Source organism: Pituophis catenifer, unplaced genomic scaffold (genome assembly GCF_029215685.1).
Source record: "Pituophis catenifer annectens isolate HBS135680 unplaced genomic scaffold, rPitCat1.0.hap2 SCAF_1, whole genome shotgun sequence".
Classification (NCBI taxonomy): domain Eukaryota; kingdom Metazoa; phylum Chordata; class Lepidosauria; order Squamata; family Colubridae; genus Pituophis; species Pituophis catenifer.
Genome location: NW_027256881.1, coordinates 186,529,940 through 186,557,056, shown reverse-complemented (window position 1 = coordinate 186,557,056; position 27,117 = coordinate 186,529,940). Strand labels below are relative to the sequence as shown.

The 27,117-nt window shown below is 41.8% G+C and overlaps 1 protein-coding gene across 1 annotated transcript in view; it reads left to right on the top strand.

Moving 5' to 3' along the window:
- Positions 1 to 27,117, top strand: part of NAB1 (NGFI-A binding protein 1) — a 67,891-nt gene that overhangs the window by 9,358 nt on the left and 31,416 nt on the right. Inside the window, exons 2-3 of the mRNA XM_070933540.1 lie at positions 12,378 to 12,511; positions 20,829 to 20,880. Of these exons, the coding sequence (XP_070789641.1) occupies positions 12,378 to 12,511; positions 20,829 to 20,880 (186 nt within the window). The remainder of the gene's footprint in view (positions 1 to 12,377; positions 12,512 to 20,828; positions 20,881 to 27,117) is intronic.

Below are 27,117 nucleotides of genomic sequence, written 5' to 3'. Positions count from 1 at the left end.
AGCAAAACATGTCAAACACACTCATTAAACTAAACATGTCAAACACACTCATTAAAAAAAGAGATTCGATCAATAATGGAGCCACCTCAAGATCTTACTGGTCCCCTGAGACCCAGCAGGTTTTATTTATGAAAAAATAAGGGATCGAGCTGACCTCACTTGGGGATGGCAGGTGGGGGATAATGTCCCATAAGGCGGGTGCAGGGTAAAAAGGCCTCCTCTCTTGAGACAGTCCCTGACCTGCAGCATGCCTCCCTTGCTAAATCTGATGGAATAAGCCAATGTAATCAGAAGAGAGACAGTCCCTCAGATAGTCCATTTCCATGCCATGAAAGCCTTTAAAGGTCAACCCAACATCTTGAATTGGACCTGGAAGGACACTAGCAACTAATGCAGCTGTCCAACAAGACGCATAATGTGCTGTTTTATAAGCACACATAACAGCTTGTACCATTGTGTTTTGCATCAACTGAAACTTGGATACCTTTGAAGGGCATTACAGTAATCCAATCAGGAGGTGACTAGAATATAAGTAACTATAAGATGAGCCTCTTGATCTAGAAATGGGTATAACTGATGCACAACTTGAAGCTGCGCAAAGGCCCTTCTAATTACGTTTGCCATTTGTTCTTCAAGCAGGAGTTGTGAGTCCAGGAGGACCAAGATTATGCACTGGGCCAGTCTGGGGTTGTATAAACCCATCTAATACTGGATTCTAGAATCGTCAGGCCCCCAGAGCCAAACCTATCTTGCCAGGGTTCAGCTGAAAGCTGTTGTTCCCCATCCAGACTGCCACAAACTCTAGATACTGAGTAAGATGTTTCATGTATTGACTAGGTTCACAGTTCAAGCTAAGTCATGATTTGTTGAATTATGCGTTACTAAATAAATTAGATCTGAAATACTTGAATTACAGGGAATATTTTTTGTGAGTCTATTTACAACCAAGCAGAGGTACATTCTATATATTAATTCTATGGAAATATATCAATAGAATGGAATATATGTAGCTCAGTGTTAAACTATGGACTCCTTGGTTCTCTCTGAGCTTGGTTGTTTATTTGCAGACATTTCATTAACATCTTCAGTGCTAGTATGTATGTGTGGGGGTAGTTTTCTTCTTTGATTAGGGTATTGTTTTCTGCCTGTTTGTCTGGTGTTTATCCCTGATTATCAGGTTGTTCTTGCTGGCAGGGCATGCTGCTATATATAAACAGAGAGCAAACCTCACACTCAGTATATTAACAATGTTACCTAGTCAGGTAATGAAATAATCATGCTCACATAGCACCAAGGTGAAAAGTATTTTCTGATTGGGAAATTATTTTTGCTTGTTCCAACTCTTCTAAGCAGCATTCACAGCATTTTAAGAAAATGAGCCATTTCTTTGTTATCCAGCTATGAGCCAAAAATTTTTCTTCCTAGGATCAGTAAAATTAATTTAGCTTGTTCATATGCTATTTAGAGGGAGGGAAACTTCCCCAAATTAATTTGTTTGTTAGAAAATTAAATTACTTGTACATTGAAGGTCTTAAATTGGTAATCTAGTCTTATTGTCATTTCCATTCCTGGTTAAATGCATCAGTTAATGGTTAACCTTAAGCATTTAACTTTCCTAAAACTTTATTTTTTAAAATAATATATTAACAGGAGTGTAACCAACTTGTTATTTTAGTGAGGCTTAACATAAAGCCATTTTAGCCATCTATTTCATTTTATTAGCTCTTTCTTAATAGATTGTCAAATCTGCAGTTGGAATTATTCTTTTGTTCATGCTTATTTTATATATTTTTGGCAGCACTGAAATTCCATAGACTATTTCTGGTCACATAGTTAGGTGTAAGACAGATGTCATTGCTCCCAATTGCTTCATCTCTTCTTTTATATAAATTAGTGTTTTGTTGAAATATTGGTTTTGAAAAGGAATAAGTACTTGAACATGTTGGAATAAAGATAAAAAATTAAAATAATTATGTTTGAATTTGTACAAAAATATGACATATTTCTGGTTTCTTAGATGTCAACAAAACAGATTGTTCATAATAGCATCCTGTCTATGCTAATAAACTTGTCATTCTTTGAAAGACAGTCCTGTAATCTTGATTCCGTCCATTCACTTTATCCCTACTTCTGTTTCCCTCATCCTTGCCAACATAATCATTTGTTCTAGGCTTATCAAGCTACTTGAATCACAACCAAAGTATGTGAATTTCTGCTTACCAGTCAGTATTTACAAAGGCTATTGCACCATGGTGGAAGAGGAATGTTGACTGAAACAAATCTTATTGTATACATATTGGGGTGAAATGCTCCCGGTTCGGACCGGCTCGGACGAGTAGGTAGCGATGGCAGCGGGCAGTTCGGAGAACCGGTAGCAAAAATCCCTGTCCCCACCCCCCATGCCCAGCTCAGCCGCGCAATCATCAGCCTTTTTTTCTTTTAAATGGCTCTGACAATCCAAGCTCTGACAATCCCAGCTGAGTTGCCTGCTAACTGGTAGCAAAAATCCCTCCCCCCTCCACCTCCAGCTTGCTTACCATAGCTGCTGGTCGCAATGCCTGCCTTGCTTCGCTTGCTGTAATACCTGCAATCCATTGCATCAGCAAGCAACTGAATCTCCCTGCCTGCAATGAAGCTCATCAGTGAGCAGCTCTATCTGCCTGCCTGCCTTCCTGCCTGCCTTGTACCTTCTATTGCAGGGGTCTCCAACCTTGGCAACTTTAAGACTTGTGGACTTCAACTCCCAGCAAAGCTGGCTGAGGAATTCTGGGAGTTGAAGTCCACAAATCTTAAAGTTGCCAAGGTTGGAGACCCCTGTTCTATTGGGTAAGTTTTTTTTCCCTTTGGGAGCTTTAAAAAAAATAGTTAATTGGGGTTTTTTTTAGTTGTTCTTTTTTTAGACCTAGCCATTTAAAGTTTAGGAAGTTTTAAATTTAGCTGCTTTTATATAAAAATAAAAATAAATTAAAATAAAATAATATTTGTGCAGTTTTCTGAGATTCAGTGTTTCACTCTAACTACACAAACACATAAAATCTCACAAAGCTGTATGTGGAATTTTGTGTGTGTAAAGAGTGAAAGTTGTTTTTTTGGGCTTTTTGTGGCTGAGGTTCCTGCTTGTTGCAAGGCCATTTTGGGTCTAGCACAGCTGCTTTTACATTGTGGGTGAGCCAGTTGTGTTGTGTTGTGTTTTGTAGGTTAAAAAAGGGCAAAGAAGTGACATTGACTTGGCCACGCCCACCCAGTCACCTTACCACCAAGCCACGCCCACTAATTAAGCCACGCCCTCAGAACCGGTAGCAACAAATTTTAGATTTCACCCCGATACATATGTTGGTTTTGTTTATTCTGGGAAGTTTATACATGTTTATTAAATAATTCTATATTACAAGCCATATATATTAGCATCAGGATTTGAAGTGGGCAGAAAACTTTTGTATACTTCCTAGTGCTGATCACACAGGTGTCTTCACTGTAAGATTTAGAAATTTGATTTATTTTCAAGAAACAGAAGAATTTTAGAGTGTTCTTAATGTGAAAACTAGTAACGGGATAATGTTGTTGTGTCGTTGGTTATAAAGTTACATGGGAGTAGTTCTGTCCCACAGTAATTGCTAGGGTATGATGGTTGCATATTCTTAAATTCTTAAATGTTTATTAATAACCATAACTTAATATGAAGCACTTATTTAGAATTCTGATTTATTTAAATTTAAATTTCTAAGGAAGTTTAAGATTATAGGCAATGACTACAGAAATTAGCACATGTGATAAAATATGTAATGTTGGTGAATCTTGCTTATTTTGCTTGCAATCCATTCTGAAACTTCCTGCACTTACAAAATACAATAATTGTCATATTTCCTACCCTTGCCAATGTTTTGTTTGTTGTGCCTTTGAGACGATGACTCCTAGCAGCGCCCTGGACAAGTCCTTGCAATTTTCTTAAAAGGTTACCCTTCTAAGAGTTGTGCCTGAAGCAGGACTGGAACTCTTGGTCTCCGAGTTCCTAGTCTGGTGCTTTAACCTAAACTGGCTCTCCTTATAAATATTAAAATTTCCATTTTCTGTTATCTTATTTTACATAACTGAACAATATGAAATGAAAGTTTAAAAATTCTATCCTAAAGTTTAAACATTCTATCCTAAACCACTGCATTCACCCTTACTATACAGGTAGTTCTCAAGTTACGACCACAATTGAGCCCAAAATTTCTGTTGTTAAGTGAGTCATTTGTTAAGTGAGTTTTGCCCCTTTTTACAACATTTTTTTGCCATAGGGTTAAGTGAATCCCTGCAGTTGATAAGTTAGTGACCCGGTCGTTAAGTGAATCTGGCTTCCCCATTAACTTTGCTTTTCAATAGGTAGCAAAAGGGGATCACATGACCTTTGGACACAGCAACGGTTGTAAATATGAACCAGTTGCCAAGCATCTGAATTTTGATCACATGATCATGGGGCTGCTGCAAAGATCGTAACTCTGAAAAATGGTCATAAGTCCCCTTTTTTCAGTGTTGTTGTAACTTAGAACAGTCATCAAATGAATTGTTGTAAGTCGAGGACTACCTGTACATGTTGCTCCAATCATATATGGCTGATTTCGAAAATAATAATATGATTTGAAATGAAAGCTTAACAATATGAATAAATTTCTCCGCACTGAAATTTAACTGAATCCAACTGAAACAATTATACACTTGATTGCCTGCTGAAACCACAAGGTTTTGTGTTGATTTCATTCTGGTGGGCTTCTCATGTGAGTTTCCAGTTTAGAAAAAACACAGGACAAGTGTTTTCTCGGGATGAGAGAGCAGCAAACAAAAGGCTACAATCTCTTTTATTAGTTACCAAAATACAGCGTCATCAGAAGGCGTTATTATGACTACACATCTCACATTACGTACAAGAGATGGGAAAACAATAGTAATGATGCAAAGCGGAACTTTAACTCTGGCTTTTTACAATTCTCAGATATTATTAGGCGAGAGGCCCATCTCCGTTATCTGCTTCTCAGGAATGTGATTCTCAGGAAGGAGATAAGAGATATTTTTACTTTGTATCCCAGGATGTTTATACAAGGAGATATCTTTACTTTTGCAGGCACATCCTATGTTAAAAACAATGAGAGAATGAATAGGGCCCTTCATATAGTATCCATGTGAACCCGCTTTTCATTGTCTGGTTATTTCGGTGCTAAGCTCCATACAAGTGTCCAACCAGTTAAACTGGTTTAAACATGTTTTATGGCCACCGCATTCCCACATTTCCTCTGTTTTTGTTTTTTGCAACTAGGTTCAGCTGTATTGTTATTATGATGTTCTCTTTATGCCTGGGAAACATGTCTATCATCATAGCAAACAAAGCAGGAATATATTGAATACTACAACATACAGAAATAAGCAAAGCAATGATCATGAGTACAGTAGACAATATGTTCTTCAGCCATCTGGTTTCTGCAAATGTTTTTAGGTCACCTATCCTTTTATTACGGTGAACAAAGTTAGTGGAAAAGTGGCCAGGAGATGTCAAGCGAGGTAGGCCATCATGTTTCTGAGTTGTATTCCAGTTATACATTTCCACAAATCGCTCACACAAATTGTAAATCCATCCGGTTTCAGGCACCCAAGAAAACCACATGTCAGGAGTTTGTAACCTCTGAGTTATCTTGGAAGCCCTATCTTGCAAGTCCCGAGCACCTCCTCTGACCACACCTGATTTGTTCCTCCAGTTCCAGAAGGGCTTTGGTTTCACTTTTCAGGACGTCCTTCCTATTGGAGGGAATAAAACCTTTGCACATTTGCAGAAGGGAGGGGAGACATTGGATGCAGCAACAAAGCAAAACAAGCAGTACAATTATAGATACAATAGTTGGCATAATTGATTTCAACCAAGAACCATCCGGGAGCCATGACCAAAGAGCAGCCCAGATGTCAATGGCGCCAGATCCATTGGATGATAAGGGATTGTTTTTTGATCAAGTTTTCCATATGTTCTATGGTGTGAGTGATGTTATACTGATAATCAGATACATAGGTACAACAATGTGAATGTATAAGGGCACAATTGCCTCCTTTAGCTAGGGCTTATCGGTTTTGTAAGACTACCTCTCTGATTTCAGCCAGTTCTTTATTCATCAGCTTCAGCACCTTGATAGTCTCGTTGAACATATATACTGTCCAGTTATTTAATAAATGAAGATCCCAATAGTTCATTGCCACCCAAGATTGGGCAAGATGCCTCTGGATATCTGAGTTTTTAATGAGCCACCTGGTGTCAGTGGTGGGTGTGGTTTAGCAAATAGGAGTAGTGGAGTTTGTCCGATTAGCAGCTATTTGAATGTCTTTTATTACTGTCCCATCATGATTGAATGTAGAGGCTGCTGACATGAAGGATCATGAGATGTAGGGGCAATAGATGCAAGATCGTGACTTAATTCCAGAATCCATGATATATAGTCTCTTTTATGTAATTGTTACAGAGGCCCATTGTTCTTATTCACTCCCCCCTCAGCTGGAAATGTCAATATGGGAACCTTAGGTGTTGGAGTAGACTTAGGTAGAAAGTAAGGACCTTGTACATAGACAATACGTTTGTGGCAGGAGCATTCTTACATGGTCACTTGAGAGTCCCAAAGCTAACAATGTCCAAGGCCATAAACAAATCATAGTCACTTATACGTGTGAAACAAAATTACTAGCAAAATTAGAAAAACAATTCTACTAACATTAGTATGTGTAAGAAAGTGTTAAAATGTATATGTACAATGTGAAGGTATTTTTGTCTCCTGATGAAATCTTCCGCTGTGCGCAGGGGACTAGCTTCCGGTGTAGTCCTGCAAAGCTGATGGTCACCACCTTGCGTTAAGAGTCTGTTGCCGGGAGGACTCAGCAAGATGTTTTTTCTCTTAAATATCAGCACCAAGGGTTTCTCCTTCTTTTTGTTGTAAATGAAATGGTCTTACGTGTCTTTTGGGGATCCAAATGATGCGATCATTGTCCTGGACAGCAGCATATCCATGGCCCCAGGTAATAAGGTCAGCGGGCCCTCTCCATGCAGGATCAGGTAGTTGGCGGAAATATACCTTCGGTTTTGGAGTGGCTGATGGAGAAGCAGAAAAATGACGGGTCGCAGCCAATGTGGGAGGCTGTCCAGTCAGGTTAAGAAAGTTCAAAGTATATAAACAAAGATTGAGTTTGTTTTGCATGGCTGGGAGGCTGAGGCATTTTTCCTCTTTCAATTTTATAAGCCAAATTTATGTGTGATGGACCACTTGTTACAAAAGTCTGCAAAGGCAGTACTGGTGTACACAGGTCCATTGTCAGTTTTAAGTTCAATTGGGCGTCCCATCGATGCAGAAGTCCGAATACAATGATTTATTACATGTTTGGTTGCTTCCTCTTTTTGGGAATGCCAATAATAAATCCTGAATAAGTATCCAAGGAAACATGCAAATATTTCCATGGGGCAAAGGAAAGGTATTGAGTCACATACATTTGCCAATTTTCACAAGCTTTGAGTCCTCTAGGTTTTACACCCATAGGGATAGAATGAGCTTGTTGACTATAGGTAGGACATTGTTGTATGATGGCAGTCACTTCAGCTGCCATGAAACCAAATTGTTTCGCTAATGCTTTTTTATTTTGATGAAAATAAGCATGACTGTCCCATGGTGTGATGAAAGATATAACCATGAGCGCAGTTGCAGCTTTGTCATTTTCCTCTTCCAATCTGTCTCCGCTACTCACAATATCTATAACCTTCCAATAAACAAATCTCCTTATAACACTAAACATTCAAGTCCTTCTCTCACTGCCATTCTGACTTCCAAGCCAGCCCAAATCTGTGCAAACCAACTTTCTCTTAAACAATTCAACTCCTTCTTACATTCCCTGTAACACTGGATTCTTTGCATACCAGTCTTTATTCAAAATAGCACAATTATCTATTCACAGCCTACAATATCCAGTCAATCCTAAAAATTTCCTCAACTCTTCAGGTGTTACTTCTTTCATTAATTAAATGTCCTAAGTATTTTATCTCTCTGTCTACATATTGTAATTTCTAACTCATCTCTGTGATAATTCCTAACAAACAAACAAATAAACAAACAACAGACAAACAAAGAACAAACATGCCATCTGTTAAGTATGCAAAATGCACGTAGACATAAAAACATTAAGGAGCATTTTGAGTCAATGCTCTGAAATAGAATTGGGTATGAAAGTATTTAAAACGTCAAAAATGTTCAGAAGGAAAAAAATCAAAATTGCATTCTGAGCCGTTCAGTGCTGTGCAAAGGCAGGTATCAGATATCACCCTTTCACTCCCGCCTTTCTCTGGCTGGTACTTTGAGAGAAAAAAAAATGGTTAAAAGTACAAAGTAGCCCCCCCCCTCTTTCGTGCCTCTTATCTCCCAGGGAAAAAAGGGAGGGGGTGAGGGAAAGGAAAACTTTTTTAAAACAGACCAAGCCTCCCTTCTCCTCGGAGGGCAGGGAGAGAAAAGAAAAAAGGTGCTTATACACAAAATTACATTTCATTTCATGCAATCCAATACACACCCATTCACATCTGTACTGCAATCAGACCTTTTGTATAATACATCCTTCATGCGAATCAGTCATTCAAATTATTTCAATGAACTAGTTTATTCCCAAAACAGTGAAAAAATTCAGGCAACAGTCATAATCACAAAAAGTGATATGGGCCCATAACCATTGCCCGGTTTTCCACAGTTTCAAGTTCAAACCCAGTCAATTTTTTGCTGGCCAGCCAAGCATATCAATTCCACACACTATCATTATAGATGCACATCAACAAAATATTTTTAACAGAAATCACTTCAAGTTGATTAGTTCAAATTATCTGAGTCTTCCCATTTAGACAGGCTCTACTTTTATTTCCTGCTAAACCCCGGGTGGGAAGAACAATAAACAATTTATTTATTTATTTTTTCATCCTGAGAAACATACTGAGAGTCAGAGATCAAATTAAAAGCTTGTTGAGAAAAAGTGTGAAAGCTAAGATAGTCGCAGACAATTAGTGTAAGATTCTTTCCAGATGTCCTTGTAAGCAGTGGCTCCTTTGGAGAAAATCATTAAGCAAGTAAACCTAGGATCTTTAGGCAAATGATATGAAATACAATTTACATAGTCAGTTAGAGCACACTGAAGAGATGAATCATTCCGAAGACAAAAGTAAAAGTCAGATTTTGAGATAGAAAGAATAATATTTATTAGATCAGTTCCATTTCTTCGTATGCCCCAAGGTTATAATTTCAGCAATAGCTTAAATAAAGGGTAAAACATTTTTTAGATGGTAATGAGACAAATAAAACAATGCACTTTTTGCTGTTCTAAAACAGAATTAAATCTCCTGGCTTTTTCTTTTAGTCAATAACTCAAATAATGGACTAAGTAAATGCATAGGTAAAGAAAAATATGAGCAGTCCCAATTAATAGTACCCAGTAATTGTTGCAAATTTAACTTTGGGTAACTTTAAAAGCCGGAGCTTTTGTTGACGCTTGCCAAAGACAAGCATTTTTCTGAAGGCTTGTTAAGCACATTCAGAAGAAGCTTGCAAAATTGCAGCCGGCAGACACACTGAAAGCATTTCAGCAATTTATTCTATCCATCCCCCTTTTTTTGTCTAACTGTTTCTTTAAATTCTGCTTAGTGGGGGTGTAACTGACTCCTTCAGAATGAGCTGATGTTTAATTTCATGCCGTGCGTCTGCGTGGGTGATTTAACGTGAGAGCAATCTCTCAACAAAGTCTGAAAAGGAACTATTAACAGTGTCCTGAAGGCTTTTTTATTTATTTATTTTTAATGTATCATAAAACACTCTATAACTAATCTCCAGAGTGCAAAAAATTTTTTAGGGCTGGGGAGGTTTGTGGAGGCATGTTCCCATCTGCTTCCACAGATTCACTTTTAAAGAGCCCTTTTATTGCCAAACGTTTTTTAGAAGGTAAATCAAATTCTTTTCATGGGCAGGACTTTCCCGTTATCTTTTTAAAACAATAATTGAGGACTTGGCCAATTCTCTAAGTTTGTGGAGGTACGTAACCTGGGAGAACTAGAGAATTCTGCCCCCATACTCACGATTTATGGGAGGGTGCTTCGTTCGCAGACGACCGGCCCTGGTTTGCAGAGGCTCTTCCAGCCGAATGAGTATGAGGGTGCCAAGAGACGTGCTCGATCCATGAATCACGTCGGGGTCACCAGATGTTGATTTCATTCTGGTGGGCTTCTCATGTGAGTTTCCAGTTTAGAAAAAACACAGGACAAGTGTTTTCTCGGGATGAGAGAGCAGCAAACAAAAGGCTACAATCTCTTTTATTAGTTACCAAAATACAGCGTCATCAGAAGGCGTTATTATGACTACACATCTCACATTACGTACAAGAGATGGGAAAACAATAGTAATGATGCAAAGCGGAACTTTAACTCTGGCTTTTTACAATTCTCAGATATTATTAGGCGAGAGGCCCATCTCCGTTATCTGCTTCTCAGGAATGTGATTCTCAGGAAGGAGATAAGAGATATTTTTACTTTGTATCCCAGGATGTTTATACAAGGAGATATCTTTACTTTTGCAGGCACATCCTATGTTAAAAACAATGAGAGAATGAATAGGGCCCTTCATATAGTATCCATGTGAACCCGCTTTTCATTGTCTGGTTATTTCGGTGCTAAGCTCCATACAAGTGTCCAACCAGTTAAACTGGTTTAAACATGTTTTATGGCCACCGCATTCCCACAGTTTTGATGAATGTATGTGGTTTTCTAAATTACTCATTTATTTATAGAAATATACAAAATATAAGCAAAAATCCCCCAAGACGCACTTAAAAAGAAAGCATGATCCAGGAATCCCTGCAGTGATATTTCATAAGGGTAAGGGTCCAGAGGAAGATTCCACTAATATCCAGGTCATTAGCCAAGAAAAGCTTTAAAACTGATAAGTAGCACCTTTGATTACACCTGGAAGGAAACTGGTAACTTCTGTAGCTCTCAGAGCAGAGATGCTACATGGGCATTTTGCCTTGTGCCCATAACTCCCAGAATTCTTGGAGCTGAAGTCCACAAGTCTTAAAGTTGTCAAGGTTGGAGACCCCTGATACAGAACACATTGCACAAATCTAAATAGGTGGTGATCGAGCCTGAATAACTATGCACAAAGCTTCTCTCTGTGCAAGTAAAGCGGCAAACGGTGCATAAGGTAGACCCGTTCGAAGCTCTTCCTAGCCACAGCTGCCACCTATCCTTCAAGCAGGAACTGTGAATCCAAGAACACAGATTACAAACCAGCACTGAATGGGGGTTATGCTCTGTTTTGTGGGAATTAAATCAAAATCTGTTCTTTCCCATCCAAACCCTCTGCAGCTTCCGGACATTGTGATAGAACATCCAACACAACCCTTGTCTGGGCTGGAGTTAAGATATCCAACTAAGTATCAGCTACGTATTGATGATATTTGATTCCATGCCAGTGAATGACCTTCACCAGTAATTTAGGCAGATATTAAATAAGTGGTGGGTAAGTGTCAATCTACGTGGCATTATGTAGTGGAGGGCTTGATCCCCCCCCTCAATTACACTTGATTGGATCCACCTGCTTTGGAAGGAGGACAACCCCTGAGAACAGTGATTCCCCACCCCACCCCAAATTCCAGCCTTTGCACATGGTCCAGGAGGTATTGAAAACTGCTAGGAAATAAAACAGAGGCTTGTTTTTTTAGTGATTCAGCACTAAAACCCTAACTCTAAACTCACATTACACTTGTTAAGATTTTGGGAAATAAAGCTCATGAATATTAATATAAAGTAAAGCTGCTTGAAAGTTTTGAAGAGAGTTTAAATAATGAGTTCAGAGCTTTAGCCAATATCATTTCATCTTCTTCCCTAACTCTATCATTAATTGAATGTAAGGCTATTTTGTACTTGGCTACAGTTGATGGACATGATTCTAACAAAAATTGGATCTCAAAAATCTAATTACTTCCCATCACTGCTTACTCACACACTAGCACATAATTAATACCAAGTAAGTCTGGACTTCCTTTCAAAAACAGCCTGTCTCTCAGTGAGAATTAGGTTTTGTTGATATTAAATTGTTTCAGTAGGTATCTAGTTATTATAAATACTGATCTTTTTTAAAAAAAAGTAAACTTAAGACCTGCTGGGTGGTTGAGTGGAAGGACTGCTTCCTTCCATGAAAAAACTTATTAGAAAATTGTAACACAGCTGGACAGTACTCCATCTTCCTATAGATACCACTAATGTTTTGAGCAGTGCCACAGGTATTACAGGCTTAGATAGCTTTTTCAGGACTGATGTGCTAATGAGTCAATTTTTTTGTATGTTGTTTTTGTAGCTCACAGTAAATGAAGCAGCTGCTCAGTTATGTGTCAAGGATAATGCACTATTAACCCGGAGGGATGAACTCTTTGCTCTGGCACGGCAGATTTCCCGAGAAGTTACATACAAGTACACTTACCGGACCACCAAGTAAGCTACATTTTTTTTAAAAAAAAACAAACCAACAACTTAACTTGAAATGGGTACATTACAAAGTATTAGAAATCACTTTGCAATTTTTCTGCCCTATGGTCTCACAGGCCCAATACAAATATATGAACCAGATAGGAAGTGTGAATGCTGGTGCATTCTTGCTACACTGAGAATGTTACATGTTTGATACCATTCTCAGCCTTTTTTGAGCACAGGAGGATTGAACAATTTAACTGTAGGCAACTGCATCATATTTCTCTGTTGGGAACATAGAAACATTCACATATCCACAGCAGTGATGGGTTTCAAAATTTTTAACTACCGGTTCTGTGGGTATGGCTTGGTAGGCGTGGCATGGCTTGGTGGGCGTGGCTTGGTGGGTATGGCAGGGGAAGGATACTGTAAAATCTCCATTCCGTTCCCACTCCAGGGGAAGGATACTGCAAAATTCTCATTTCCTCCCAATCAGCTGGGACTTAGGAGGCAGAGAATAGATGGGAGCAGGGCCAATCAGAGATGGTATTTACTGGTTCTCCGAACTACTCAAAATTTCCGCTACTGGTTCTCCAGAACTGGTCAGAACCTGCTGAAATCCACCTCTTACCCACAGCACTTTTTTTAAATCAGTGTTGTGGAGAGTTGTATTTTTTTCATCAGAAGACTACTTGGGTGTTCCCAGAGAGGGTAAAAATCTTCCTCATCTGTCATATGCTTAGGGAGTATTGCTTTATAGGAACTCAGTTTCTCTCCCCTTGCCATAGATGGTGCAATCCAGTATTGGTGAACATATTGAACCATGTGTTTCAGTGAACAGAATGGCTTTGAAGGAGTGGAAGAAGAGTCCCAACCAAGACGGTGTTCAGTTAAAAGAAACCCGAGTCCAGAGTAGAACTGTAACCTGAGAAAATGTAGACAAGACCTTCCCTAGTCTGGTCTACCTTGAAGTCTCGATGTGCTTTCCCCCTCCCTCCCTTTAACTTCATAAACTTCTGGATGGGGAGAAATAGGCTCAGACTCAACCCTTTTCCATTGCGCTGCTCCTCCAATCCATGGACGGGTAGCTTCTCCTAGTTGCTGGGCAGAACTGAGTGCTAAACCTTCCCATTGTCTGGCCACGCCCACCTCAACCAATCAGCTTTCAGTCTTTCTCACTCAGTTGCTGTGAGAACTTGGCAATTTGAGTGCTCTCTACTTAGAATTTACCTTCCCTACTTTGTTATTTTATTTTATTATTTTCTCTTCTCATCTTTGATTATACTGAGGAGCTGCCACGAGGGAGATTCCTATTGCTGTGTGCCTGAGGTGTGCTTGGAGCTTCAAGCCGCCTGGCCTATCTCCCCGTCGATCGGGGCTGCAGCGCGCCGGATTCCGACCCGGCTGGGCGGATCCGTGCTTCCTTTGCCGCTGGCGAGAGGCTAGCCTTCCGCTGAGGCATTAGAGCTGCCCTCGCCTCAGCTCCGTCCTTAACGAGCGGCTCCGGAGTGCCTGCCCTGTCATCAGGCGGCCTCCGATGTTGGCGGATCAGCTGGGGAGCGGTTGAAGCGTGCAGCGCTAGCGGAGGCGAGCGCTGCTTGTCGGACACCTTCAGAGCCAATTTTCCGGGCTGCATTGAGACGCCCATTGACCAGATCGCTGTGGTTCGTCTTCGGAGGTGCCTTCCTTGGGAGATCAATCTCCAACGCCTCAGCAAGTATTTCTATGTGTGTGACGGCCGCCATTTTGTTTTGGGACTTTGTCGGCGTGGCGGCCGCCATTTTGGAGAGGCAAGTTTAAAAAAAAAAAAAAAAAAAAGACAAGAGACTGTTGCGGCTAGCGGTGGGCGTTTTGTGCATTATTAACCACCCTTAGTGACTTGTGGCCCTGTGTCCTGACCAAGGCCTGTCAACTTTATAACTCCCTTGCCTGATTGACTTGGCTGTCTTATTTTGGGGATTTGAGCTCAGCGGCTTCTGAGCCTAATTTTACCCCTGCTCGCTTGAAACTGCACTGTGGGCTTTTTCCTGGAGGGAAGCCTCGGGCAGTTATCTGTTGGACTTGGTTTGTGGCCTGCCCTCTTCTGCCTCATTCAACATGGCAGACATTGCCTTATCTTCTGATTCAGAGGGCGCCTGTGAATACCCTGCCACTCAACATAAGTCAGGCAGTAAGAAAACTAAATCCAAGTCTCGCAAGTCAAAGTCATCCTCTAAGTCTTCCACCACCAACAAGGCAGAGCAGAGGCACCATGAAGCCTTAGAGAAGCAATTTGAGAGGGCCCAGCTCCAACAAGCAAATCTGTCCAGACAAGTTGCAGCATCTCAGGACTGGGCTGATCCTTCTGGAATTTTGCAAGCCGAATCTGCCTCATCATCTACCAGGCTCGCTGCTTCCAACTTACAGCGCTCCAAAGGAGTCTCAATGTCCTTGCCAGATGTGTCCAGCCAATCAGATGCGCCATTGGGCAGCAGACGGGTGCCGGAGGCTACCTTTACTCCTACTGCGGCGGGGCTCCGCCCGGAGGTTCCAGACGCACCTGTGAGTTTTCAGTCTATGTTATCAGATGCGCTGGCAAAGATCTTGGCTGCTGGCATACAACAGGAGGTGGCTCGGCCAGCCAACACCTCTCAATCTTCTTCAGCTCCGGCCCCAGTTAATGAAGCAGTTCCGAGCACTAGTAGGCAACGCCCTGCTGAATCTTCCTCTGAAGAATCTGAGGAAGGGGAAATTTGTCCAGAAGATGTCGAATTCTCGGAGGATGAGGATCTCCCTCCCGAGAAGCCCACCTTCACAAATTTGTTCCGGCCTTCTGTCTTTAAATCCTTGCTTCATAAAGCCAAGGTCGCTACAAAATTCGGCATTGCAGAAGGGACCGCTGAAAAGTCTTCTGATTCTCAGCACCCACACGAAGCTCTATTTCATGTTTCTAAGCAAGATCAGGACGTGATTCCTTGTCCTCCCTTGTTTTCCAATGTCATTACATCTGCCTTTGGCCAACCAGGTTCCCTGACTGCCCCGAGTGGCCTGGACAAACGTCTTTACTCTGCTGAGTCACATCTGGAGGAACTTCTGGCTGTCCCTTCCGTCGATGCCCCGGTCGCTGCTTTGTCTACCTCTTCAATGCTGACTTCAGATGTGGTGGATGGCCTCAAGGCGGAGGACCGCAGAATGGAAATGGGGTTCCGTAAAGCACACCAAGCTGTGGCCTGGGCTATAAAGGCAGCCACGGCCACATCCTTTTTCAACAGGGCCTCTCTGATCTGGCTCCGCCAGCTGCAAGAGAGGTTGCCCCCCACCGATACCAGGCTGCACCAGGACATTAATAAACTTGTGGCAGCAACGGAATACTCCGCAGATGCCTCCTTGACGGCGACAAAATTTGCTTCTCGAGCCATGGCAGCAACAGTGACCAACAGGCGTCTTTTCTGGCTACGAAATTGGCGCGCAGACAACAAAGCTAAATGGAAGTTGGCTTCGGCTCCGTTTACGGCCCCATCACTATTTGGTCCTTGTCTGGAGCCAATTTTGATCGAAGATAAAGACAAGCGCAAGGTGCTACCGTCTTCCTTTCGCCGTGCAGAGCGAAGATATACACCTTATACACAGCGCCAGTCCTTTCGTTCGTCCTCGGCATCGAGCGGTCCATACTACCAACGCTCTTATTCCCAGATGTCTGACCGAACATCAGACAGACAGCCATTTCGTGACAGACCTAGGAACCAATCCCAAGGGAAGCGGCCCTTCAGAGGCTCCTCTTACCGCCCTCCACGCAGAGGGAAGTGACTCGTCGATTCCGGGTCCTATCGGAGGTCGACTCCAGCAATTCTACCTTCAGTGGAACCTCTCGACAACCGACACTTGGATCCGCAAGACCATCCAACAGGGACTTCGCCTCGAGTTCCACACTCTACCACCCAACACCTTTCGCCGCTGCCCCATCCCTCGGTGCAAAGTCCAAAGGGGACTCATGGAAGCAGAGATTTCACACCTCCTCTCCATCAATGCCGTGGAGCCGGTGCCCCAGGGTCAAGAGAGAACCGGATTCTACGCTACCTTATTTCTGGTGCCCAAGTCATCGGGGGGCCACAGGGGCATCTTGAACCTAAAGCGCCTCAATCAATATATTCTGTATCGCAGGTTCAAGATGCACTCCCTCAGGACAGTTTTGGCATCTATCAGACAAGGGGACTATCTTTAATCGGTAGATCTCCGCGAAGCATACCTGCATGTCCCTATCCACCCATTGCATCGGCGCTACCTTCGCTTCGAATACAACAACATGCATTTTCAATACCGTGCGATGCCTTTCGGTCTGTCCTCGGCCCCCAGGACCTTCACGAAATTGGTGACGGTAGTCGCGGCTTCAATCCGATCTCGCTCTGTACGTCTCAGCTGCTACCTCGACGATTTGCTGGTAATGTCAACATCCCCGGCGCAGGCGAGGAAAGACATGGAGGTGGTCCTCAAGGCGTTCCAGAACCACGGCTTCTCTATCAACTGGCAAAAGAGCCATCTGACGCCTACGACAAGGCTCCAACACCTGGGGGCTGTGATCGATTCCCAGCTGGGGAAGGTTTTTCTCTCTCCAGACCGCGTTTGCGACATCAGGTCTATGGTGCGGCAAGTACAGTCCCTGAAGAAGGTGTCTCTGCTCCTGTTGAATCAATTGTTGGGGAAGTTAATATCATGCATCCATGTCGTTCCGTGGGCACGCAGACATTCCCGCCCCCTTCAGTGGCTGTTGCTTCCCTTCCAGAAAACGAACCGCAGCTCATCATCCCATCGGATTGTCTTGACCCCACAAGCTCGACTGTCACTCACGTGGTGGAGGTCCCCCGCACTGCAAAAAAGGTTGTGTCTTTCTCGAACCGGACCGAGTGGTTCTGGTTACCGACGCCAGCCTGTCGGGCTGGGGAGCCCATCTGCAGAATGCAGTGATTCAAGGTCAGTGGTCTCCGGCGGAGCGGACGAACAGCATCAATTTGCTGGAGTTGAGGGCTGTTCGTCTCGCCTTGCGCCATTTCGTTCACACCTTGGAGGGTCAACATGTGCTGGTCCGGACGGACAACGTTACCACCAAGGCACACATAAATCGGGAGGGAGGCACGCGCTCCAGATCCCTGATGATGGAGTCGGAGAGCCTGTTGGCTTGGGCGGAAAGGCACACGGCATCTCTGGTGGCAGACCACATTTCGGGGCAGGACAACATCATGGCGGACTGGCTCAGCAGGGAGCTCCTGGACCCTGCAGAGTGGTCTCTCAAGCCTGCCCTCTTCGATCAGATAGTGGAACAATTTGGCCGCCCTCAGGTGGACCTCTTCGCCATGCCCCAGAACGCCCAACTACCGAGGTTCTACACACGTTACCCGACCATCGGTGCAGAGGGTTACGACGCTCTACGCTGTCAGTGGCCTCCCGGGCTTCTCTATGCCTTCCCTCCCTTGCCGCTGCTTCCAAGACTGATTCGGAAGGTGTTGCTAGAGAGAGCCGAGTTGATTCTGATAGCTCCTCAGTGGCCTCGCCGGCCCTGGTATGCAGACCTAGTGGGACTGTCCACTTCTCCTCCGTGGGTAATACCACTGGAGGAGGAGATGCTCAGTCAGGGGGCCATCGTCCACCCCGATCCAGGGTGGCTCCGATTGGCCGCTTGGCGCTTGAGCGGCTCCAGCTACAGAAGGACAAACTGTCTTCCGATGTCATAAAGGTGATCCAAGCTGCCAGACGCCCTTCCACTACTAGAATTTATGAGTCTACGTGGCGTACATTTGCTGCCTGGTGTGTGACCCATCACGTGGACCCGACCTCTGCAGAGATCCCGGACGTTCTGAACTTCTTACATGGTGGTCTAGCGAAAGGTCTTGCTCCTGCCACGCTTCGACGCCAGGTGGCCGCCTTATCCACAGTCATTCGGTGCGAGGAACACCGTATTCTTTCCCATAATCCTAGGATTAAGAGTTTCCTGCATGGGGCCTCCAACATCTCACCTCCGGTGATACATAGGTACCCATCCTGGGATCTTCCATTAGTTCTTCAAGCACTTACAACATCGCCATTTGAGCCCTTGGCTTCAGTATCTTTAAAATTTCTGACGCTCAAAGTCACCTTTCTTTTAGCCATTACGTCAGCTCGACGCATATCGGAGCTCACTGCGCTCTCCGTCCACAAGGACCTTTGTATCTTTCATAGTGACAGAGTGATCCTGCGCTTGGATCCATCTTTCTTACCTAAGATAAATTCACGATTCCACCGCACTCAAGAGTTGGTTCTACCTAACTTTTGTCCGAATCCTCGTCATCAGACTGAGTCCTTATGGCATACTTTGGACGTTAGGCGTGCTCTTCGGCGTTATATTAAACGTACTGAGTCCTTTCGGCAGACTGAATCCTTATTGGTGTCTTTCACCCCTTCCTCGATGGGGAAGAAGGTGTCATCTACTACAATTGCCAGGTGGATTAAAGCTTGCATCACTACGGCCTACGACATTCGAAAACGGCCCCGTCCGGCTAAGATCTACGCACATTCAACACGCAGTGCGGCCGCTTCTGCAGCTTGGTCTACAAATGCCTCACTGTCCGAAATCTGTAGAGCAGCCTCTTGGGCTTCTGACACTTCCTTTATCCGGCACTACAAAATTGATCAGTACGCCTCGTCCGATGCAGCGTTTGGACGTAGAGTTTTACAACAAGTGGCCACGCCTCAGGCTGAGGTTCCAGTCAGCCTCCCACCCTGAGCTCCTGAACTTGGGTATATCCCCGTCCATGGATTGGAGGAGCAGCGCAATGGAAAACGGACGTTGTGATCCTGAACGTCCATTTTCGGGGCGCTGCGACTCCAATCCATACCCACCCATTCGGCTTCCTGTTTCTGTTGGTTTCTCTTGATTAAAATTGTTATGTTTTTCATAGTTGGCCTGGTTACTGCGCCTTCGTGAGGAAAGACTGAAAGCTGATTGGTTGAGGTGGGCGTGGCCAGACAATGGGAAGGTTTAGCACTCAGTTCTGCCCAGCAACTAGGAGAAGCTACCCGTCCATGGATTGGAGTCGCAGCGCCCCGAAAATGGACGTTCAGGATCACAACGTCCGTTCCAAGACCGAGTGGCTGTGGCTTCCGGCGTCCCGATATAGTCAGCTGGTGCCATCGCTGACTATTGGGGGTGAATCTTTACCCCCCACAGAGAGGGCTCGCAATCTGGGTGTCCTCCTGGATCCATGGCTGTCTTTAGAAGAACATATGACGGCCGTGGCCAGGGGGGCTTTTTATCAAGTTCGCCTGATCCGCCAGTTGCGGCCCTTTTTGGACCGGGATGCCTTACGCATGGTCACTCATGTCCTTGTCACCTCCCGGCTGGACTATTGTAATGCTCTCTACATGGGGCTCCCCTTGAAGAGCACTCGGAAGCTCCAACTGGTCCAGAATGCGGCCATGCGGGTGGTTATGGGCGCGACTCGTTGCGCCCACGTGATACCTCTCCTGCGCGACCTGCACTGGCTCCCAGTGGTCTTCCCGGTGCGATTCAAGGTGTTGGTTCCACCTTTAAAGCGCTCCATAGCTTAGGACCTGGATACCTTCGAGACCGACTTCTGCCACCAGTAGCCTCCCACCGGCCAATTCGCTCCCACAGAGAGGGACTCCTCAGGGTGCCATCGGCCAAGTTATGTTGGCTGGCGACACCCAGGGAAGGGCCTTCTCTGCGGGAGCTCCTGCCCTGTGGGACGAACTGCCCCCGGAAATATGCAAGATCTCCTATCTCCATGTGTTTCGCTGTGCCCTTAAGACCCTGCTGTTCCACCAGGCAGGGCTATCTATGTAAATGATTTTAAATTGGGTGTTTTAAATTTTGGGTTTTAAATTCGGGCCGAAATTGTTTAATACTTTTAACTATTTTAAAACTGTTGTTTGTATCTTGTGTTTTTAATTGGCTGTACACCACCCCAAGTCATTCGAGAGAAGGGCGGTATATAAATTAAATTATAAATAAATAAAAAATAAAATAAAATAAATAAGAACTAGGGAGAGTTTTGTCTGAGATGTTTTCTCAAGTTAGAGTTAATCACCAAAGTTAGATTTTGTTTATCTGACCATTGTCTTGGTAGCAGCTCTTCCTCTTGTCTGTCAAGGCCACTACATGTACATTGCCCGACTATGAAGCTGCCTCAAAATTAAGAGTCCCAGATTGAGACAGTATAAAATTTCTGCAAATGAACAGACAAGCATATGAATAAATTAAATGAAGATAAATTCAGAGAAGCATAATTTCCAAGGCAGGTGTTTTGCAATAGTTTTTCTGAACATATGTACACATTCCTGTTAAAAATATATATATATTTTCATCTTCTAGGTCTAAATGTGGAGAAAGGGATGAACTGTCACCAAAGAGAATTAAGATAGAGGTATTGTACTTTTAACTTGTTCTGTCTAGCTGTGGCTACTAAAACTGACTTTTGTAAGAGGAAGCAAACAAATACATAACAGTCAAACAGGTCACTTTACCAAGATACCTGTTTCACTAAAATATTCCCTAAAATATTCTGAAGTAAATAGAATCCAATTTTCCCAAGGCTGGGTTCTGTAGATAGTGATTATCATCACAAATAATGGGAAGGAGTTTGTGGAGCCCATTGGAGAAAGAAAATGGAGTATCATGGCATTACTTTTTAGTCTATTTATAGAAATGAACTTGCAAACTATCTTTGCCTTCAAAAGTGATGTAAGATATTTAAAATGAAAATCAATTCAAGTCACTTCTCAATAATATGAAAAAAATTGTGGTAGTTTAAAATGGCTCTTGTCTGTTTTTATGATAATTAAGAATCAGTTTGGTATAGTGGTTAAAGTGCTGGCCTAGAAACCAAAAGACTAAATTCTAATCCCGACTCAGGCCTAAAAGCCAGCGAGGAAAATGATTGGTTCAAAGTCATCCAGCCACAGTTTGTAATTAAGCTTTAATTAATGGCAATTAAGTTGACTTGGGTGACTTACCAGTAAGTATGAAAAGGACTGTTAAGCTACTGCAGGCTAATTCTGCTGATTGCCGATTGCCAGCAATTCGACAGTTCGAATCTCACCAGCTCATGGTTGACTTAGCCTTCCATCCTTCTGAGATCGATAAAATGAGGACCCAGATTCTTGGGAGCAATAGGCTGACTCTATAAACCGCTTAGAGAGGGTTATAAAGCACTGTGAAGCGGTATATAAGTCTAAATTGCTATTACTAAATTGGCTTTCTCCCATATAAGCAGTCCCAACATCTTGGGACTGCAATTCCTAGAGGGTGACAGATTGAGGAAGCTATGTTGAATCATGGACTAAGTTGAAGTATTGTTCTATAATCATATGGTGTAAATGGGATTAAAGTTGTTTATTTTTCAGTGTAAATAAAACAACCTTTTGTTCAGATAATTCAAAGAGCTGTATTTCCTCATTCAGATCTTCTGCATTTTAGGAAATATTTTAGACCCTCTTGGAGAGAGTATTTCCTGAGTCACTAAAGAAATACTTTTTTCTCTTTGGGACGTTGACTAAATATAGCAAGCCAAAGGTGCTTTAGTCAGTATTTCTTCTTTAAGATTTACTTTTAAATAACACAGTTGATGTTAAATTTTAGAAACTGGAGTGCACAAATATAGAGAAGATTCTTTTATTTTCATTAAAACTTCAAAGTATTAGACTTCTCCCTGTCTCATATATCAGGTGATATGGACCAAATGTATGGTAAAAGATGGGATGTCTCAGACATATCAAGATAGTGGCTCTGTTTATTGAACTCTGTTCCTTTTTTTGACGTGTGTCATATATGTATCAATTACGACAAACAAGCAAACATAAAATAGCCCACAGCTAAAGTCTCACAAACTGCTGGTCTTGGTAAGTTTTTTTTTTTTTTAACACAGGCAACAATTTTTATCAGTAGCTACTATTGCTGAGTTGGTTTTATTTACTTATTAATCAAATTTATGTAGATTTCTATGAATTAAATTCAGACCAATTTGTGCACACTCAATATTCACATTAAATGATATTCTTTTGACCCTCCTACACTTTGAATAGTGGAACTTCCATACTGTATTATGAATTGAGCTTGAAAATCCTTCGTTTTGCTTGTAATATAAAGAGGGATATACATGTTCTGGGAATTAATATATTATAATTAAAAATAATAGGAAGTAGGTTCAGCATTTTTGTTCTGTTTTTGCTTTTTAGGAAGGGATATTTTAATTTGATTGCTTTGTTCTGAGTGGACTTTTTTTAAAAAAAAAGGGCTAAAAGAAGGAGTTGGGGTGAAGAAAAATACATAGTTAAAACTTACTTATTTCTATCAATTGATATTTCTATCAATGCTATTGGTGATTTTTCAACAGTATAAGAACATGGGTGTCAAATTCACGGGCCGGATGCCTCATGTGCTTAGCCACGCACATCCCTGTTTTAGCGAAGGAGGGGGAAGTCACGATACGTCACATGATGATGTGAGTTTGACACTCCTAGTGTAGAACATAGAACATCAGGGTTGGAAGAGAACTTGGAGATATTCTAGTCCAATCCGTTGCCTATGGCAGGAGATTCTATTGTCCAGTCTCTTCTTGAAAACTCCAGTGATGGAGCACCCATAACTTCCAGAGGCAAGCTGTTCGACTGAATGTTCTCACTTTGAAAAAAAATTTCATTTGTGTACTCACTTTAAGGATTTATTCCAATATTGCACTGAACAGAAAGTTCAGATTTATCTAAGTAAAGTATTCAGTATTCAGTAGTGCTGTGTACCACATTGCTTTCCAAATATATTTCCAGTGTTCCTTTTTTTGTATTTTTTACAGTCACAAATAACAAATGTTGCCAGTAACATCAGTATATCGCCTCACATATATTTGATTTTAGTTTTGCTGGATGCATTTTGACTCATGTTTTTAACAGCTTATAATTATTTATACAAGCCTGAAATAGATCCAAATAGTCATGCTTCAATTTTTCAGGCTTCTGATGCTTGGCAGCTGGCCACATGTGTTAATTCAGATACATCCCTCCTCCCCTCCCCTCTAGTATTTTGAATTTTGCAGGGTTTAATATGCTTTAAATGCATTACTTCCTTACTGCTAAATTTATTAATATAAGGATTGAAACTGGTAAGGCAGGAATCACTTAATTCTCAGGCCAGGGAGAATTGCCACACAAACATAGAATAAATACTGGTAGTTTTCAACTTACAACTAGTTGCTTAACAACTGTTCAAAGTTACTTCTCCAGAGCTCCTTATAATCCTTTTGACAATATGATAGTTGCAACATACATACCAATACACAGACACACTGCAGTTAATACCGTAGCATTTTGGATGCCTGGCAACTGGCTTATCTTTACAGCCATTTGCAGTGGATATGACTACAATTTGCAAAAAAAATTGCTGGTTTTTAACAAAAAATGCCTATTGAGGAAAATGGATTTCCATAATGACTATGGCATTCACTTCAATTTAAAGCAGGACATCAGATGAAATATGAAACAAATTAGTTTGTCAGGTCTCCCAGAGATGTTGATTTCAGGTCTGCTCAGATATCAGTGGAAAAATTGTATCAGAACATGGGTGGGAAGGGAAGATACCAGAAATATTATTGCCCTTTTCAGTTTCCTCCTGCTCATTAAAGTTGAGCCTACATATCTGTTGGAGAAAAGTTACAGCAGTGTGTGCAAAGTCTGTGTTTATATTAAGAATTTAGCCACTGCATTAGTGCCAGGTTAAACCTTCTCTGTCCTGTTGCAAACCACACACACACACACACATCAGTTGCAAGGTGAGAATATCAATTTACTCAAGACTGAGTAGAAAAGTGACAGACAGGGAAAGAAATGTATAAATCAAAACAGTCTTTGGGAAAGAAAGTTCTCCTGGGTAGCTTTACTTTCAACAAGAGCAGGCAGACATGAAGTCAAAATCCTGGCTGAATTTCAAAAAAGCAAGTCAAGATTGTCACAAGTCTGAGGGTCAGAGTTTCAGGGTTTGTAAACAAATTTCACAGAATGACATGCCAGAACAGGAGATCATACAATTGTTTTGAACAGAGAAATGTAGATACCCCATATGCTCCAGATCTGGCCAATTGATTAAAAAAAAGTTTGTCCCAGATTCCAGGGGTTCAAAGACATCCAGAAATTAAATGGAGCCCAGCTATTCAGAGTCTCATGTCAACATTGAATCATTCCAGTTACTCTACAGATCAAGGTAGGCTTGAAAATACAAGTGCAGGTCCAACTAGAATCTGGCACCTTTCACTGAATCTCCTAAAATAATCAGACTTTCTTCTCTTACCTCAGGAGTGTCAAACTCAAGGCCCGTGGGCTGGATCTGGCCTGCAGGGTGCTTAAATCCGGCCCATGGGACCAGCCTGGAAATATCAAAGGACTGGTCTGTGGTGCCTCTGCTGGCCAAAACGGCCCACGTGTGGCCCCTAAGTAGCCCATTTTTGGTCTCCCTGGCCAAAAACAGACCTCATGAGGCCCGTTTTTGGCCAGCAGAGTGCTGCTGGAGGCTGGGGAAGCCGAAAACAGGCCATGTAGGGGCCTCAGGAGGCATCCGTCCCATCTACTCCCCCCCCCACCCCTAGCCCCTGGAGAAATGCAATGCTGATCCGGTCCTCAAAGGAATCCAGTCTTATCTCATCTAAACAACTCTTTGGATTTGAGATTACTCTGAATCTTACCATCAGCAATTGTCAGGTATCCCAAGAAATTTATTTAGCTTTTCTTTGTCATTTAGTCTTAGGAGTAGACACATATTCACAATCTGTTGTATTATCTGGGATAATACAACATTAGAATTGACAAGCAATCCTCCCAGCTGTAGGGCCTTAGGTTTATCACAACTGCAGTAAAATATGAATCCCACCTTGTGTGCGAAATATATGATATATTTATTTTTTAAATTTTTTATGTTTTTCCCCTGGAAAGTGATTCTGGGAGGCGCACAAGTGATATGGCAATGTATTTGGAGAAGGAGACATGAAGACTCCCATAAATTTCTCTTTTTTGTCCCTGACCAGTGTTTCTGTCTTGTCTTGTCTTGTCTTTTTTTTTTTTTTTAAGAGACAAGTAGTTCATTATTACTGTCCTAATTAGGAATCTGTACCCCTGGTTTCCGAGCTCTTGCTCTTGCAATGATGCTGCAGAAGGCATACATATTTAGCTAATTAAATCTCAAGGAATATTACAATCTGATTCATACAAGGAAGGGCATGTGTACTATATTGGATTGCATTATATATTGGGCGGCTTGGTAACAAATGTTCGGATATATGATAATGTTATTCAGATCAGGAATTAGTCCCTCAATTTTCATGCAATTTATGAAACTTTATTTTATTATTTCTCATTAATTCTAAGCTGATCTCTGCAGTAAACAAGTTAGGGCACTCCTTGTGTGCCTTTATGACTATACTCTCTAGGCTAAGCTAAAGAAATAATGCCTTTTACCTGCGCATATTGATCTATTTGGGATATAATCTTTTCTTGAAAGAAATTCAGATGGATCCAGCTAAAGTTCAGTCTCTTCTCTTAGGGAAGGACTTTCCACCCATACACTACAAAGGATTTATTGAGCTTTGCCATTTTTAATAGTAAATCTAATTCTACTTTTGCTGCACTGACAATTGTGCATTCATCTTACCCATAAAGGGGAATCCCTTTAAGTGGAATTCTGATGCACAATTCTCATTTCTTCTTCTTTTTAAATATAAATTTTATTAAAAGCTTTACAAGGAACATAAAAATTAACACAAACTGATAAAGAATAAAAGAAGCACAGAAATAAATGAAGGAAGAAAGAGAAAAGGAAATGCAGAACAAGAGAACCAGGAGAAATAAGAAGCTTCTGGTTTCTTCTGCAGCAAATATAGTACCATTACTCTATGATTGCAAAAAAAGCTCAGGTTTTCTATTCATTTTTTTTCCTAATCATCAAAAACACAAATCATGAGTGCATTTTTTTCTGTTTCATGCAAAAAGTCTTCAAGGGTTTTCCAGCCAGACATAAATATAAATTAATTTAGCCATCTCTGCAAGTTCTGTCATCTTCACTAATTATTTCTCCATTGTGGATATTGTTGAGCCTTTCTTCATTTGAGCATGCATCAGTCTTGCTAATGATTATCATATATATATAAAAAAAATTCCCTGACTTTTTTCTACAATAGTCCCAAGAGAAAAATCTCTGTTTTCAGTTGTACTTTACCCGTCAAAATATTCTGGATTAATGTATGTATTTCTATCCATTTTTAAAGCTTTTTTGCATGTACGCCAAACATGGTAAAATGTCCTTTCATATTGTTTGCATTTCCAGCAGCAAAGATTTTTATATATTCTAGACAGATTTTCTGGTGAGAAATACCAACATTTCAGTCCTTCCAACCACATTTCCCTATTGATCCATTTGTATATTATAGCCAAAGATTTTATTGTACATTCGTTGCACCACTTCTTCTGTCCCATAGTTCAAAAAAAAGTATACAATTTAGCAACAACATGAATATCATTGGTACATAATTCTATTTCAAACTCAGTCTTACTTTGTTTAAAACCATAACGTTTGTTATCCACGTTAAACCTTTCTAAATTGTACATTAGAAAACCATTGGCATTCT